The 17,933-nt window shown below is 36.8% G+C and overlaps 1 protein-coding gene across 1 annotated transcript in view; it reads right to left on the bottom strand.

Moving 5' to 3' along the window:
- The window catches only part of SMARCC1 (SWI/SNF related, matrix associated, actin dependent regulator of chromatin subfamily c member 1), a 169,739-nt gene that overhangs the window by 137,863 nt on the left and 13,943 nt on the right, over positions 1 to 17,933 (bottom strand). The window contains exons 3-5 of the mRNA XM_046661790.1: positions 5,301 to 5,386; positions 2,788 to 2,869; positions 1,581 to 1,673 (exon numbers count right to left, since the gene is read on the bottom strand). Coding sequence (XP_046517746.1) covers positions 1,581 to 1,673; positions 2,788 to 2,869; positions 5,301 to 5,386 — 261 coding nt within the window. The remainder of the gene's footprint in view (positions 1 to 1,580; positions 1,674 to 2,787; positions 2,870 to 5,300; positions 5,387 to 17,933) is intronic.

The raw sequence follows: 17,933 nt of genomic DNA, 5'->3' as shown, positions 1-17,933 counted from the left end.
ACCAGGAAGATCCTTACATCCCTCTTGTAGTTATCCCTAGAAAACAACTACTAACTCAGATTTCTTAAGAAATATGACAGCTAGGGGCCGGCCCGATGGCCAAGTGGTTAAGTTGGCGCACTCCGCTTCGACAGCGCAGGGTTTTGCCGGTTCGGATCCCAGGCGTGGACATGGCACCACTCATCAGGTCACATTGAAGCAGCATCCCACATAGCACAACCAGAGGCACTCACAACTAGAAAATACAACTATGTACAGGGGGCTTCAGGGAGAAGCAGGAAAAAAAAACATTGGCAACAGATGTTAGCTCAGGTGCCAATCTTTAAAAAAAAAAAAAGAAAAGAAATATGACAGCTAAATGTTCAGTAAAAATTATAGGAAAATATATAAACTTTTTCCAGGATGATTTGGTAGCAAGAAGAGTACATAATTTCAGCTTGAAGGCAATAACTATCAGGTTAATTTGTTCAATTCCTGCCCTTTAACATTCCACATGTAATTAAGTTACCTGACAGCCACTCCAATATGCAAACCAGCCAAAAGAGAAAAAAAGGTTAAGAAATTTGTTTAGTCATAATGCTAGTGAAAAAGGGAATTCAACTTTAGACTGTCTGATCTGACAGCACAATCATATTATCTTTCTTTCCGGCAGGGATGTTACATATAAGAAAAAGACTACTAAATCTCCAACTGTAAGCAGTATTAGAGACCTTTGCTTTAGGAACCTGGAAAGATATGTTACTAAATGCTAAAATATAATTCAACCGGAAATCTCTCTTGTAGCAGAAAAAACAAAGATATTTCATGAGGTTTCTCAATTAATCCTAAGGATTGGTAAAACTTTATCACTTAAATGATGTTGTTTCAGAAAATTCTCCACAGCTAGTTTAACATGACATGGGTTTGCTTACAATTTAGCCACATGTAGTTACAAACCTACATGCAGTAAATACCCAAGGTCTCAGCCTAAAATGAAGTTAGAGGCAGGAGGTAAAGATCTCAGAAGATAGCACTGGTACATGTGAATCAAGACAAAGTAAGCTTATGGGGAAAACAACAACAGAATTTTCCAGTCATTTTTTAAAAGGCATATATATAAATACAATACATATAATGGAGGGAGGAGTAGCTTTATTTGAAGTAATGTTTGATCTCCTCCTACCACAATTCTGTCACCAAATCTCATTCTTTGACTTTTTCATCACATTAATGCAGAATACACTGGTCTCTTTAACACTACATAAGCGCATTTCACAATAAGACTGTGATGACTGCGTATCAATGACTTTATTAAATGCTACTCTAGGATGTATACATGCATCAAATCATCACATTGTAAACTTTAAACTTACACAATGCTATGTGTCACTTATATCTTAATAATGCTGGGGTATGGGAGGAATGCTACTCCAGTCTAACAATTGGAGGTGAGTGGAGAGAAAACAACTGGGTACTGTAAGAATCCAAAGAGAGATAACTTTCATTTAATACAGATGTATCCAGAAATCAAAAGGTACTACGGTTGAAATTTATAAGAAGCTTCTACTACACAAGGTTTCCAAAGTGATCATGTCTGTTACCTGATGTCGTTTGATGATATCTTTCAATTTGTTAGCCAACTTCAGATCAATGTCTGGAATGAGGTAGATGTTGGGTCTGGTCAGACAATTGCTCTGAGGAAGAAAGAATAGATTTTGAAATTCTCTTGGTTTTGAAATAATGTCACATTATTTATATATTACCCTAATGGCAACAGTTAGCATTCAAAGCCATACTGCTTAAATGGGAAGACGTAGTTTGGTATAGACTGTAAAAATCTTATCTCAATATAAAACCCAGATGTTTAGCAGGTGTTAATGCCATCTGCAGAACTCTTCTCTACAGCTAGGTACACCTGGACAAAAAAACTGCTAGACTCATGACCTAAAGAAATTCACCACCTTTTTCATTAAGGTATCATAATGACACATTAATCCTCCTAGCCAATTTTACGTGAACCTACCTTGACAGTCTAAGCATAATGTAGTGTTTTCACCCACACTTTTCATTTTGGGGGGAGAGGGAAAAGGGATGCCCATTTTGGGTCATTATGTAAGTTACTTATAAAATAAAGACTGGATTATAGCTCTTTTTTCCCATTTCTAATCCTATAAATAGCAATGATTAAAACATGAATATTAACTCCCAAAACCATCACCAAAAATCAACCAACAAACAAAACAACATTCAGTTACTTCTCTAGTTAATAATCCATGAGACAAGTTTCAGGCATTAAGTTAATGATAGTACCTAGCTCAATTTTTGCCAGCTGCCTCTCCCCAGGAAGGTTAATTTAGAGATCACTAAAAATCATCAATCAATAAAAATACTAGGACAGAAAAGATGAAAATTAAGTGTTCCCTCCTTCAGGTTATAATCTAGATAGAGAAATAAGAACTATATTTATGGTACAACCATGAAACAAATCCAAAAAAAAGAATATATAAAAAAGTGACTAGTAGAATGAGAGTGTTTATATTAAATAGGAAAAAGATTCAAATAATGGATTAGGTGAAATTAATAAAGAAAAATATCCTAGATTACTTCACCAGAAGATTAAGATCGATATTCCATAAATGATTTTTAGTCTTTATAGCTCTAATCCCCAAAACCCATAAAAATAACAGAACAACAGTGTTCAGAAAAACTTTTCTTCCTTTGATCTTTTGGCAATCTAATAAAGCCAATCTTAGAACTGAATGTATTTTAAAGGAAAAATTTTCTTAATAATCTAACTTTCTGAATTACCTGCACCAATGTTTTTTCAATGTTCATAAACATTTCAACATTACGATCCATTCGGGATGGATTCTGAAGATCAAACCTCCGCCTAAAAGAGAAGAAAAATCAACTCGTTTCCCATCTTAAACAAAAGTGAAAACTTGGTTTTAGCACTGAATGGAAATAAGCTGGAAAGATCTGGAAATTAAAATAGCACTCCAGAAAATGTATGAGAGTATTCTCTCAGTAGTATACGAAAGCACAGCACCAACAACTTCATAAAACATTAAATTTTATGACATTAAGATCCACTCCAGTCAAAATGAGGTACCAATTCCATGATCTATCCCCTTTTCCTCAAATCTAAGATATTATACAACATATAGAAAGTAGTCCACAGATCCAAAGGCAGTGAACTAGAAGACCATTCTTCAAGTATAAGGAAAGTCTATCTACTGTATATACGATTAAAAGTCATTTGTTCAAATTCAACAGTGCCTATTCTCTTTGAGCTAACTATTGTCCTAAATGTGGTAAAATTCATCTATTTATACCTCTACTTGAAATCTTTCCCCACTGCCTCTTTATATAAATACTCAAGCAAAACATTCTGGTGTTGTCTTCACCTTTTCTTAGTCGTTTTCACATGGCTTAATCTTTACAAATTTGAATGCTTCTTTCTCCTTACTTTTTATTCAATGCTTACTTTGCTTTTGCTCCATTTTAATCCCAGGGAGAGAAGCTAAGCTTAGCAATTTAGAGTGTGAGCTGTGGCATCCAACTGCTTTGCATTCTAATCCTGACCCCATCTTTATTTATGTAGTCTTGAGTGATTTACTAATCCAAGGATCAATTTCCTCATGAGTACAATGGCCCACTGTGGAGTTTTCTGAAGGTTAAATGAGGGATATATGTTAAGAACTTGGCATGGGGTTTATGCTTAGCTTGTTCTTAAGTGATCAATAAATGTTAACTGTGGCTATATTTTTTTAAATCATTAGTACCACGTACTAGCTAGGATTACACAGTCTGAGTCCAGAACTCATGCTCTTAACTCTGTTTTATCCTGGAGATGCTCCCCACACCTCCAACCTTTCTAAATTCGGTAGCCTTTCCAGGATGTCACCACCTACTCAATGGGCCTGATACAATCACTTCCAGAATCAATCCAAAAGTCACTTCCTCTATGAAGCTATTCCTGTCTTCTTGCATGTTCCTAATACATCCTGTGCACAGAGCTGTTACATCTCTACAACAGAATCATCTAGCTGGTGAGACATCTCATTAGATGACTTGAGGACAAGAACTAAATTTTTTGAAAATTTTCCTAAGTAGCCCTAGTGGCTAACAGAATGTGTGGCTTTATAAAGCAAATCATTCAATAAATTAATATTTATTATGACTGAGGTCTAATATTTAGCATGACTTTTTCATTACTGTGCTAGGACAAGACTGAAATGGTTCCTAAAAAGTAGTATCAATTAAGAAATTAAGTGTGCACTAAAGCATAGAAATAGGTAATTTAGAATAGAACTAGTTACAGCTTTAAACATAGCCTTTACAGATAAGCGGGATGTCCCCTCCATCTTGAGTAACCATATCTTGATGTAACCTTGGTACACAGAACTTTTCCTTAAATCCCATTCTTTTGTTTTTTTGAGTATCCTCCTTCCCTAAACTCTTCTGAAGAAGGAGTAGGGTAGAAATTCCAAGCAACTTCCATTAACTGACAGGACAACAGATTACGAGCTGACTAACTGGGACAAGCCTATTATAGCTGACAGCCTTCCACTCGTTCCTTCAGCACAATAAAAGGAGAGACATGTCAGTGTCTCCCCTTTATTCTAAAGAAGGAGGCACTCTTTCACAGGCTTATGATAACTGAAGAAGTATATCCAGAAACACATCACTTAGAGAATTGCTTACATAAGAGTTTACTCATTATTTATGGAGAAACTGCTTCATTAATAAACAATACAGATAATGGGACTGAAGGGAATTATCTCTATTAGAAAGCTGAGAAATAGTTTGAAAGCAGTCATTAAACAAATTAAAACAGGGCTGCCTGGATTTTTCTGCAAATGAAGATTAAAACCTAAATGAATCTGTTAACAGAGAATCAAGAATTTATTCTGCCTTTTCAACTGTTGACAAGTAAAATTTCTCTTTAGGAAAGTATTCCAGCTAAGAAATAAAGAAGCAATGAGAAAATAACAGTCTTTAACAAGGAATAATCTAAATAAAAACGACTTATATATACACATCAGAATATCTACAGTCTAATTTTTTCAAAATTAGAATACTGTCTGTTGGTAAAGTTGTAATGATAGGGTGACTCTAGGCACTGAGCATCAAGATGTGTCCATTACAAACAGAGAAACAATCAGGCATTATAGTAAATTACAAATAAAATTCTATTATATATATGTAAAGAGAGAGAATTATAGAATTCTCTAACACCATTACAAAGAAAGAACAGGCTTCAACATTGACTAACCTAAATATTACATCAAAACATGCAAATAAATACAAAAACTTACCATCCCTGTTCATTTTTATACTTGTAAGCAGCCCCAAGAATGTGACACAAGGTGCCTCCAGCTTTGAAATCCATGAAACATTTTGCCTAAAAATGATACGTTACACATGAGAAAAGTAAAAGTTCTGACAAAATTATTCATATCTGTATTCTAAGTTTTATAAACTCAAAGATATAAACAACTGCTAATTTAATAACCTCCTTAAATATTTTCTGGAACAAATTGAAATATAAAGAAATTTTCCAGGGCCAACCTGGTGGCATAGTGGTTAAGTTTGCACACTCCACTGCAGCGGCCCAGGGTTCACTGGTTCACATCCTGGGTGCAGACATACACACCCATCATCAATCCACGCTGTGGCAGCATCCCATATACAAAGTAGAGGGAGACTGGCACAGATGTTAGCTCAAGGACCATCTTCCTCAAGCAAAAGGAGGAAGACTGGCAACAGATGTTAGCTCAAGGCCAATCTTCCTCACACACACACACACACAAAATAAATTTTTCTAAAAGTGGATAAAAAAATAATTGTTTTTGAATTCAACTGACATATTACCCTTTAAGTAAACAGTCTGTGAAAAACAAGATTTACAAACGATCAAAAAGTTTCAAGAGGAAACACTAATGGACAAAATATTGATATACAGTCAGCCCTCCGTATCTGCAGGTTCTGCATCCGCAGATTCAACCAACCTTGAATTGAAAGAATAGTTGTGTCTGTACTGAACACGTACAGACTTTTCTTCTGGTCGTTATTCCCTAAACAATATAGTATAACAACTATTTACATAGCATTTACACTGCATTAGGTATTATAAGTAATCCAGAGATGATTTCAAGGATGTGCACAGGTTATATGCAAATACTATGCCATTTTATATAAGGGCCTTGAGCATCCCCAGATTTTGGTATCCACAGGGTCCTGGAAGCAATCCCTCTCAGATACTGAGGGATGAGTGCACTACAAATTCCACTGGTAAATTTAAAATTTGATTTTTAAAACGTATAAAAGTTAGGCCTTGGTCTACCTCACACTGGATGTGGTTCAAATACAAGGGCTCATTTTTTAAACATTCCCTAAAGGAGAAGCACAGATTATTAAGAGTAAATTCCTCTTGATCAGTATTAAAAAACCTAAAGAATAAAAGAGCAATAGGGTAGCAAAATTTGAGCTTTCCAGAGCCAGCGAGATCCTGCCCTGTGTGAATTAGCCCAGCAGCCGCACACCCCAATTAGAGCCTCTGGGAGTCCGGGACAGCTCTAACAGGCTGCTTCTATTCCCAGCTGTGTGATAAGCTGTTCTGTCTCTGGCTAAACTGGAAATTTAATCTAGTCTTATTCTGGATGTATATAAGTGGTCTCACCTCACCTATTTATAGCTCACCTAAAATTCCGCTGAGCTGAATGAAACCAAGGAAAGATAAATCTAACTGCAATACTTAAAAGTGCTGTAAGTTTGTATCATAGTGTCCTTATTTCTTTGACTTATTCATTAAAGACAAGATAGCGCTAACAACTGGTTTTCACTCTTTGTATGTCTGTGTGGGTAGAATGCACACATTTATAATGCTGTGTTTTGGTCTATTACCCAATAAATGACTATGCCAGAAAGTGGATGTGAGAAGGTGAATCAAGGAGCAGAAACTGAGTATGTCCACGAAACCAAGAAAGTTCACAGGAAATCACAAAGTCATCTTCACACCTTGAAAACAGCTATGGGAAAAAACACGTCACTTAGACTCCAGAAGCATTTTACATCACAAAGTTTGATGACAGTCAAATACTCCATAAATTTGTGTATTTTAACTTTGAAATTAAAGTAGTGTCTTCTAGAAATAATTCCCAATTTTATAAGAGAAATTAATAGTCATATAATTAGCACCTCTAAGCGTAGGTAATCACTGCTGTAGTATTTTTCTTCTTGGGGAGAACAAAAAGTATTATCGTTGTTACCAATTACTGAGAATTTACTATGAGGCACTTTACATCTATTACCTCATTTACTCCTTACAACAATCCTACAAAGTTGACTCTTTTTCGCTCCATTTTACAGATAAGAAAGTGTTGCTGGCTCCAGCAATACAGCAGACTAAATAAAGAGAAAACTCTACCACTACAAATATGTTAGATAAAATATAATAGACGTTATTTTAAATGTGTAGCTGAATTTCTAGAAAGAAAGAAAATCCCCAGGTGCAAAAATCAAAAAAGAAAAAAAAATCAAACTAAAAGTCAAAATGCGAATCTGTGAAGTAAAAAATGACTGTAGGGTCTAATGAGGACAGGTATAATAGGAGATTAAATAGGCAAGTAACACCAACCTTGATAATCTCAAGGGTATGGTTTTACTGTCTATGCAAGGACAGGACATGAGACCATGGACCTAAGCAAGGGAGGACGTCAGAACTAAGAAAAATTACCCACCACACACACATCTAAAGCCAGGGGTGTCAATAGGTTGCACCATTAGGGAAAGGATGAGCTAGAAAAAATATCTGCCAGCCACTAAGGAGGAAAAGAAGCTTCTATCCCAAGATAACTTGAATTTGGAATTTGCGCTAACCACTTAGTGTAGGAACCCCATGCCAAATTAACATAAGATTTGGTCCTAAATTTGGCAGGTCCTCTGCAGTGCTTTTTTTTTTTTTTTTAAATCCCAACCTTTTCTTTTTTTTTTTTTTAAATATTTTATTTTTTTCCTTTTTCTCCCCAAAGCCCCCCAGCACACAGTTGTATATTCTTCGTTGTGGGTCCTTCTAGTTGTGGCATGTGGGACGCTGCCTCAGCATGGCTTGATGAGCAGTGCCATGTCCACGCCCAGGATTCGAACCAACGAAACAATGGGCCGCCTGCAGCGGAGCACTCGAACTTAACCACTCGGCCACGGGGCCAGCCCGCCTCTGCAGTGCTTTAAAGAGCAAATTCTCAACCCAGTCCAACAGGATTCCCAGATAAAGTTCCACTGAAGGAGAGCTGACAGGCCAAAATTCAAACACACAACGAAAAAACATAAGTATTTTTAAGTCAAGAGACAAAACAAACAGCAAGATTAGAATCCTAACAGTTTCAGATAATAGAAAAAATACAATAGGCCTTCTAAAATTAGAATATAAAAAATGATTAAAGACAGTAAAGAGAGAGAAAGACTTGAAAAATATATATATATAACTCCTAGAACAAACAACATCCAATGAAAGTAAGAGCACAACTGTCAGGATATAGAGGAGATTAGACAACTAGACACAGAAGAATAAAAGCTAAAATTCCCTAGAAACTGTAAAGGATATGAATCCTCAGCTTCAAGAAACACCACAGTTCTGAGGAATATATTAGAAATTTCTAAAATAACCTACACCTAAACACACTATGCCAGACTCATGGTCTAGTGGTAAAGATATGGTGCTCTCACCACTGTAGTCCAAGTTTCATTTCCCCATCAAGGAATCACACCACCCACCTGTCAGTTGTCATAATGTGCTGGCTGTGTGTTGCTGTGATGCTGGAAGCTATGCCATCGCTATTTCAAATACCAACAGGGTCACCCCTGGTGGACAGGTTTCAACAGAACTTCCAGACTAAGACAGACTAGGAAGAAGGCCACCCACTTCTGAGAAAACTGGCCATGAAAACCCTATGAATAGCAGTGGAACATTGTCTGATATAGCACTGGAAGGTGAGAGGATGGCACAAAAAAACAAACAAAAACAAAAACTAGGCAGGGTTCCACTATCCTGTTCACAGGATCCCTAGCAGTCGGAATCAACTCAACGGCACTAACAAAAAAGATACACAATATAGTACAATTGCATAACAGCAAAAACAAAGACATCTTAAAAGGAACAGAAAAAAGAAGAGTACTTTAAAAACTCAACAACTATACTAACTGATTTCTCAACATCAATAATCTCACTAAGTTACAAAGAATATTAAAACATGTTCCTGAGCCAGCCCCGGTGGCCTAATGGTTAGGTTTGGTGCACTCCACTTTGGTGGCCCAGGGTTGATTCCCGGGTGCCAACCTACACCACTCGTCTACCAGTGGGCATGCTGTGACAGCAGCCGACATAGAAAATAGAGGAAGACTGGCAAAAGGTGTTGGCTCAGGGCAAATTTTTCTCAGCAAAAAACAAAAAGTTCTTTACTTAATGTAATAAAATTAAGAATTTATAAGAAATAACCATTCATTCCAATTGTCTTTTGAAATAATAACGTAAGGACTGAAGATGAAGTCAAAATAGAATTTGGAAAATAATTTAGAACTAAAGGATAATGAAAATGTTACACATCATAATGTAAAAAGCAGAGCTGGAAATGCACATTTAAAAGCAAAAAAGAAAAAGAATCCTGACCCCTACCCTCACATAATACAAAGATCAATTCTGGATGGGTTATACTTATAACTGTGGAAGATAAAGCTTTTAGAAGAAAACACAGTAGAAGACATTTATGACTCTGGAGTAGGCAAAGATTTCTTTAAAAGGGCACAAAAAGCATTAACCATAAAGAAAAATTTTTATAAGTTACTCTATGTGAGAGACTGACTAACTACGACCCAGGCCAAATCCAGCCAGCTGCTGTTTTGTAAACTAAGTTCTACTGGAACAAGGCCATGCTCATGGTATGTGGTTACTTTCACACAACTGTTGCAAACGTTGCAGCAGAGACTGTGTATTTACTGTCTGGCCTTTTACAGAACAAGTTTACTGATCCCTGTTCCATATTACAATTAAGAACCTCTGTTCATCAAAAGACATCATCAGGGGCTGGCCCCGTGGCCAAGTGGTTAAGTTCACGTGCTCCACTGCAGGCAGCCCAGTGTTTCATTGGTTCGAATCCTGGGCGCGGACACGGCACTGCGCATCAAACCACGCTGAGGCAGCGTCCCACATGCCACAACTAGAAGGACCCACAACGAAGAATATACAACTGTGTACCAGGGGACTTTGGGGAGAAAAAAAAAAAAAAATCTTAAAAAAAAAAAAAAGACATCATCATGAGAGTAAAAAGATAAGCTACCAAGAAGATATTTGCAATAAACGTTTCTGACACAGTACTCATATCCAGAATACAGAAGAAAAATCCCTTTAAAAAAATGAGAAAGAAAGAATTAAAAAAATGGGCAAAAGATTTGAATAGGCACTTTACTAAAGAGCCAAATGGTCAATAAATACGAAAGGGTGCTCAACTTCATCAGTCACCAGCAACTAAAACTATACAATATCACCACAAGTCCACCAAAAAACTAAAATAAAGAAAACTTCCAAGCATCAACGAGAAAGTAGAGAATTAGAACCTTGTACACTGCTTGTGGGAGTATCAACCAATACAATCATTCAGGAAAAACTGGCAGTTATCTACTGAAGTGGAACATGCACACCCTATGACCCAGCAATTCCACTCCTAGGAATATAACTAACAGAAGTACCTACCTTTCTTGAAAGATAGACACAAAAATATTCACAGCAACACTGTTGAGAATAGCCTTCAAGTGGAAATTACCCCAAAAGTCCATCAATGGTAGAATGGATAAATAAATTGTGGAATATTCCCACAGTGGAACACTATACAGCAAGAGTTCCCAAATTATCAGCAAGCGGCCCATTTTTTCAAATAAATTGTTATTGGAACACAGTAACATCTACTCATTTAGGTACTGTCTTTGGCTACTTTTGCACTACAACAGAGCTGAACAGTTGTGACAGAGTCTGTATGGACTGCAAGCCTAAAATATTTACCATCTGCCCCTTTAAGGAAAAATTTGCCAACCCCTTAAACAGCAATAAGAATGACCAAATTACAACTAAAGGTAAGAACATGGAAGAATTTTACAAATGTAACATTTTACAAATGTATGCTTCAAAAAGTCATGAACGGCAAAGACAGGCTGAACTATTTCAAATTTCAAATTAATTACAGAAAAAACTAAATAAAATGGGTGATCTTGATTTGGATCTTCTAAAGGACATTTTTGAGACAACCAGTGAAACATGAAGACAGATTATATACTAGAATGGTACTGTATCGACATTAAATTTCCTAAATTCGATCACTGTATTTGTCAGACAATGTCCCTGTCTTAATGAGACCCACACTGCAGTCTCTGAAGTCTCCAGAGCCACAGCCTCACTGGTAGACTGGAGCCCACGGACACCAGAACTTCTCAAGTGACTTCAAGAGTGCAACATTATCCCAATGGTGACTGACACTGGGGATTTGTCCCCAGAAGTCCTTTTGCTCTTGGTTCTCAGACCTACATACTAATCTTGGCTTTCTCCCTCCCCTATTCCAGAAAGTCCTAGAATTTAGCATGGTTTTGGCAAAACAATACAACTCTCAGATACAGATTATAAAATACTTAAAGTTGGAGGGATCATAATCTTCACTGAATCCAAGAGTCTTCTAATGTTTTTTTTGCCACAGAACTCTTTCAGGAGCAGAAAGCTCAAAAAGAAGTTTATAAGGAAAAACTGTTCAAAGTGAAAACCTTGAAGACAACCGATTCCTCTTAGACTTCCCCATTTATTCCTGCCCTTCCTCTTCTCAGCCACTCAAGTACACTGCAGGGAACAATCATAAAACCAGTGATCAGGTCCAACTCCTTTTTCTGACAACCGTAAGCCTATTCTTATTAACTTCCTTTTCTCTAAAACTTATTTAGGGCACAGCATGGTTTATTGAATCAAATGAAGAAAAGAGAACATTGATGTGACAATCCTCCAACTCCCACTCTTTCCATGACACCAGACTGACCAAGTTCATGAGAATCCCTGCCATGAGGTCAGTCACACTCACTGGGTAGAAATTCCAAAGTGGAGAGAGAGAGAGCCTATGGACTGTGAATCATCTAAAATGTTCCAAAATAGTACTACCCAGTTGAATCACAACCTCATTTGTTAGAACTAACTTTGACAACAAATTTTATCCTCTCAAAGTATTAATATGTATTCCACCAAAGATATATATAAAAATCTGATATAAACTCCTGTGATGATTTGAAAATAAATCCCAAAAAATTTAATGATAGTCCCCTGAAAATAGACATATTCATCTCCTCAATGTATCTCCTTTTGAGGAGGAATAATCATTTCACTAAGTTCTAATAGTTGCTTTAAATTAGTCAGTGTTGTACTTTACAGTTTTATAGATATTTTAAGAAAAGTTAAGTCTCACAAAGTAAATACGGTTCAGTTCTCTAGCTTATTTCATTAACAGCCTTCCACTCTTCCTGTCTTTGAGACAGTTACTAACATCACAGCAAAGGTAGGTCAGTCAATAAATACATACTAAACACTCACAGTGAGTAAGAAGGTAAAGCAAGTCTTACCAATGTTCAACTGATAAAATCTGGCTTCAATTCAAACAGCACTACAACCTTTTGTTAGCCCTCAGGTTCAGGCACTACAGCTGCTGCTTGCATAAAATACACTGTCTCTAGGACATGAGTGGAGGAGAAACAGAAGACACAGCTCTTTGTGGCCTTCCTTAAGAGCTGGAGGTGATGGTAAACTAGTATAATAAATATTCAAATCAGGGCCAGCCCCGTGGCCAAGTAGTTAAGTTTGCACACTCTGCTTCAGAGGCCTGGGGTTTCACCAGTTCAGATCCTGGGCACGGACATGGCACCACTCATCAGGCCATGCTGAGGCAGCATCCCACATAGCACAACCAGAAGGACCTACAACTAGAATATACAACTATGCACTGGGGGCTTTGGGAGAGGAAAAGGGAAAAAAAAAAAGGGATAGGCAACAGTTGTTAGCTCAGGTGCCAATCTTTAAAAAAAGAAAATTTAAATCACATGTCTGCCTTTCACTGACATTTTTACCTTTACTAAGAAAATTTTTGCTACAAGCTGGCAATCTATTTTCTATGTCTTTAAATTGTATATTACTACTTCTAATTTCTCGAAGAGCTTTCCTTATCACATATCTTATGATTCTCACAACTACACCATGGGATCGGCAGGGCAAGGAACACTTTCCCAGAAATAGCAGTACAGGTCAAAGTGCCTTCTCACAAGAGCACAGCATGCTAGGACGCAGTGGTTTAACTCCTAAGCCTAGGACTCTTTCCATAACACCTGTTCCAGAACCCATGGGAGGTGATTCAGTATGTTACATTATTTCAATTTAAGAAATGAATGAGCTTTATTTTAGGCAAAATCAACTGCTTTTAAACTCTACCAAGACTTCTAATTGAAGTCAGATTAAAGAGACCCACATTTTATCTGATCTCCAAAACCTAAAATGATGCTTTAAAAAAAAAGTTTTAGGAAATATGCTAGGCTAAGTATCCAGACCAACCCTCCAGCTGAAAACTAAAAATGCTAGATAAAATGCACAAAACATCCTCTAACAAAAGTAAAAGAGGAAATCTTTGTCAGACAACTGGCTGACCATGAAGATAACAGAACAGAGACATCAATGACAACACATGACAAAGAATATAGTGTTTGGAAAACAGTAAACAAATGACTACAGCCTTCATCAAGCACAACAGCAATCCTTGGGAAGGGAGGAGAATCTGATTACCAGAGTTAGCACACTACAATACTCAAACTGTCCTGTTCTTAACAAAAAATTACATACCCTACAAAGAAACAAGAAAGCATGGCCCATTCACAGAGGAAAAAGAGTTGTTGATAGAAACCATCCAAGAGGAAAGAAAAAAGAATAAAGGAAAATGAACAGAGCCTAAGGGACATATGAGCACCATCAAATTTACCAATATACACATTATGGGACTCCCAAAAGAAAGGAATAAAAAATATATGAAGAAATTACAGCCAAAACTTCCCAAATTTGATGAAAGATATGAATTCACACATTTAAGAAGTTCAACAAACTCCAAGCAGGATAAACTCAAAGAGATCCATACCAAGACACATTATAAACAAATTGTCAAAAACACAGAGAATCTTAAAAGCAGCAAGGGAGAAGTGACTCATCATATACAAACAACTCTCAATAATATTAAAAGCCAATTTCTATTCAGAAACCATGGAGGGCAGAAGGCAGTGAGAGGATATATTTAAAGTGCTAAAAGAGAAATAACCTGTCAATCAAAAAGACTGCATCCTGCAAAACTGTCCTTCAAAAATGGAAATCAAAAGATGCTCCAAATCAGATGTTATCAGGGAAATGCAAATTAAAAGGAGATACCACTACACACCTATCAAAATGGCCAAAATCCAGAACACTGACAACACCAAATGTTGGTGAGCAGTAGAACATTATTCAGTGCTAAAAAGAAATGAGCTAGCAAGTAATGAAAAGACATGGAGGAATTTTAAATGCTATTATTAAGTGAAAGTAGCCAACCTGAAAAGACTACATAGTATATATTCCAATTATATGACACTCTGGAAAAGTTAAAACTACGGAGATAAAAGGATCCATGGTTGTCAGGGGTTAGTAGGGGAGAAAGGGATGAAGAGGCAAAGCAGAGGATTTTTACAGCAGTGAAACTATCCTGTGTGATGCTATAATGGTGGATACAAGTCATTACACATTTATCAAAAACCTGAAAATTAAAAAAAAAAACAACCAACCTGAAAATGTACACGACTAAGAGTGAACCCTAATGTAAACTACGGACTTTGGATGATGATAATGTGTCAATGTAAGTCCATTAATTGGAACAAATGTATCAGCCTGATGCAGGATTTTGATAATGGGTGGAGGCTAAACCCCAGATGTGAAGGAGGTCTTCTTACATGAGAAATGTCTGTACCTTCCACTCAATTTTGCTGTGAACCTAAAACTGCTCTGAAACAGGGTAAGAGAAATTATGAACTTTACGTTAACTTCAATTTAAATAAACTAACAAAAGTCTTGAAAAATTCAACTCACCAAAAACAACACAAGAAAAAGAAATAATCCCTGTATCTATTAAAGAAAGTGAATTGGTTACTAAGACCTTCCCAACAAGAAAACTCTAGCGCCCAATTATTTCACTAGTGAATTCCATCAAATATTCAAGGAAGAAATAACTTAATCTTAAGAAAATTTTATACCAGCAAATCAAACCCCATAATATATAAAAAGGATAATATATCATCAACAAGTAGGGTTTATCCTGGAATACCAGGTTGATTAACTGAAAATCAATGAATGAATGAAATTCACCATATTAACAGAATAAAGCAGAAAAATCTTTTGATCATCTGGAAAGATGCAGAAAAAGCACCTAACAAAATTCAACAGTTAATTCACAATAAAAGCTCTCAGCCAACTAAGAATAGTAGGTAACTTCCACAATCTGAATTAAGGTCATATATGAAAACTTACAGCTAACATCATACCTAATAGTGCAAAACTGAATGTTTTTCCATTAAGAACAAGAATAAGTTAGAGGGGCCACCCCTGTGGCATAGTGGTTAAGTTCGGCGCACTCTGCTTCCTACACTACTCATCAGTGGCCATGCCTTGGTGGTGACCCACATACAAAATAGAGAAAGTTTGGCACAGATGTTAGCTCAGGGCGAATCTTCCTCACCGAAAAAAAAAAAAAATCAGAATTCCTGCCTTAACCATTTCTATTCAGTATTGAGTCAGAAGTGCTATGCAGCGCAATGAGGCAAAAAAATAAATAAAAAGCATAAAGATCAGAAAAAAAGAAAACTCTCATAAAGTTATAGTAATCAAACATTTGGTATTAGCCAAAAGATGAACATTTAGATCAAAAGGAGAAAACAGAATCCAGATATAGACCCACATAGATCTGGTCAAGTGATTTTCAACAAACGTGTCAAGGCAATTCAAAGGAGAAAGAACATCTTTTCAACAAATGCTGGCTCTAAAATAACTGGATATCCACACTGAAAAAAAGAGAACCTTAACCCTTACTTTACACTATACATAAAAATTAACCCAAAACACGTAAAATCTAAATCTATAAAACTTCTAGAAGAAAATATAGGAAACTGTCTGTGACTTTGGGGTAAACAAGGGTTTCTTAGAACACAAAAAAGCACAAGTCATAAAAATCAATAATATGGACTTCCTCAAAATTCAAAACTTTTGCTCTTGGAAAGATACTAAGAAAAAAAGTCAAATCACAAACCAAGAGGAAATATTTGCAACAGATATACGTCATAAACAACACGTATCCAGAATTATATAAGCAATTTTTTAAATTTAATTTAAAAAAAGGGGCTGGCCCAGTGCTGTAGTGTTTAAGTTTGTTCTCTCCGCTTCAGCAGGCTGGGGTTCACAGGTTCAGATCCCAGGCATGGACCTATACACCATTCATTAAGCCATGCTGTGGCAGCGACCCACATACAAAATAGAGGAAGACTGGCAACAGATGTTAGCTCAGGGCCAAGCTTCCTCACCAAAACAAACAAACAAACACACCACCATCAGAAAAGAATTAACACAGCATGCCTGAGATCACTATCCTCAGTAAGACCTGCTTGCCAATTGGCCCTTAGCTCACATCTCGGAATTTGACTCTCAGAGTATTCCTAAACAGTTAATTGATAAGAAGGGTGGTTCACTGTGCCTAGACTATCTGTGCAAACAATGTGGTTTATACTTCCCTTTTGGGACTCTGGAATTTTAATACATGCTAGGCAAGAGGTACCAGCCCCCAAAGAAAACCTTAGGCGTGAGTCTCTAATGGGTTTCCATGGGCAGAAGTGCTACCACATCTTCATTGCTGGGGGAAGAGTGCACTTTGTGTGACCCCTCATGGGAGGGAGAGAACATAAGGAAGCCTGCAGCATGGATTCCTCCAGACTACACTTGTGTCTGAAATTTTCCCTTGTGATCAGGCCATGCATACTTACTATACTGCTGTAACAAATTTTAGTTGTGAGTATAACTATGTGCTGAGTTCTATGAGTTTTTCTAGCAAATCTCTGAACATGGGGGTAGTCTTGGGGACCAAATAAAAAAATTATTTGAATAGGCAACTCCCAAAAGAAGATGTGCAAATGGTCAATAAGCAAATAAAAAGATGTTTATCATTAAAAATTATGAAAATACAAAATAAAAATACAAAATTCCACTACATTCCCATCAGAATGGATAAAATTATGAAAACTAATCATACCAACTGTTGACAAGAATGAATAGGAACGGGAACTCTCATATACTGCTGGATGGTACATAAAATGATACAATCACTTTAGTAAACAGTTGGACAGTTTCTTAAAAAGTTAAATGTTACCAACCCTATGACCCAAACATTCTACTCCTAGGTGTTTAGTCAGGAGAAATGAAAATATGTCCACACAAAGACTTGTGCATTAATATTGATAGCAGCTTTATTTATAAAGCTGGAAACAACCCAAATTCCCATCAAACAGTGAAAGGATAAATAAATTGTGGTTTATCTACACAATGGAATACTAACCAACAATGAAAAGGAATAAATTATTGATATATGGAACAACAGAGATGACATATATCTCAAAATCCGTATGTTGAGTGAAAGAAGCAAGGCAAAAAAAACTATATACTGGGGCTGGCCCCGTGGCCGAGTGGTTAAGTTCCCGCACTCCGCTGCAGGCGGCCCAGTGTTTCGTCAGTTCGAATCCTGGGCGTGGACATGGCACTGCTCGTCAAACCACGCTGAGGCAGCGTCCCACATGCCACAACTAGAAGGACCCACAACGAAGAATATACA

The sequence above is a fragment of the Equus quagga genome, chromosome 1, assembly GCF_021613505.1.
Source record: "Equus quagga isolate Etosha38 chromosome 1, UCLA_HA_Equagga_1.0, whole genome shotgun sequence".
NCBI classification, from domain to species: Eukaryota; Metazoa; Chordata; class Mammalia; order Perissodactyla; family Equidae; genus Equus; species Equus quagga.
Note: the sequence above shows the minus strand (reverse complement) of the source record. Positions and strands in the feature narration are given on the sequence as shown.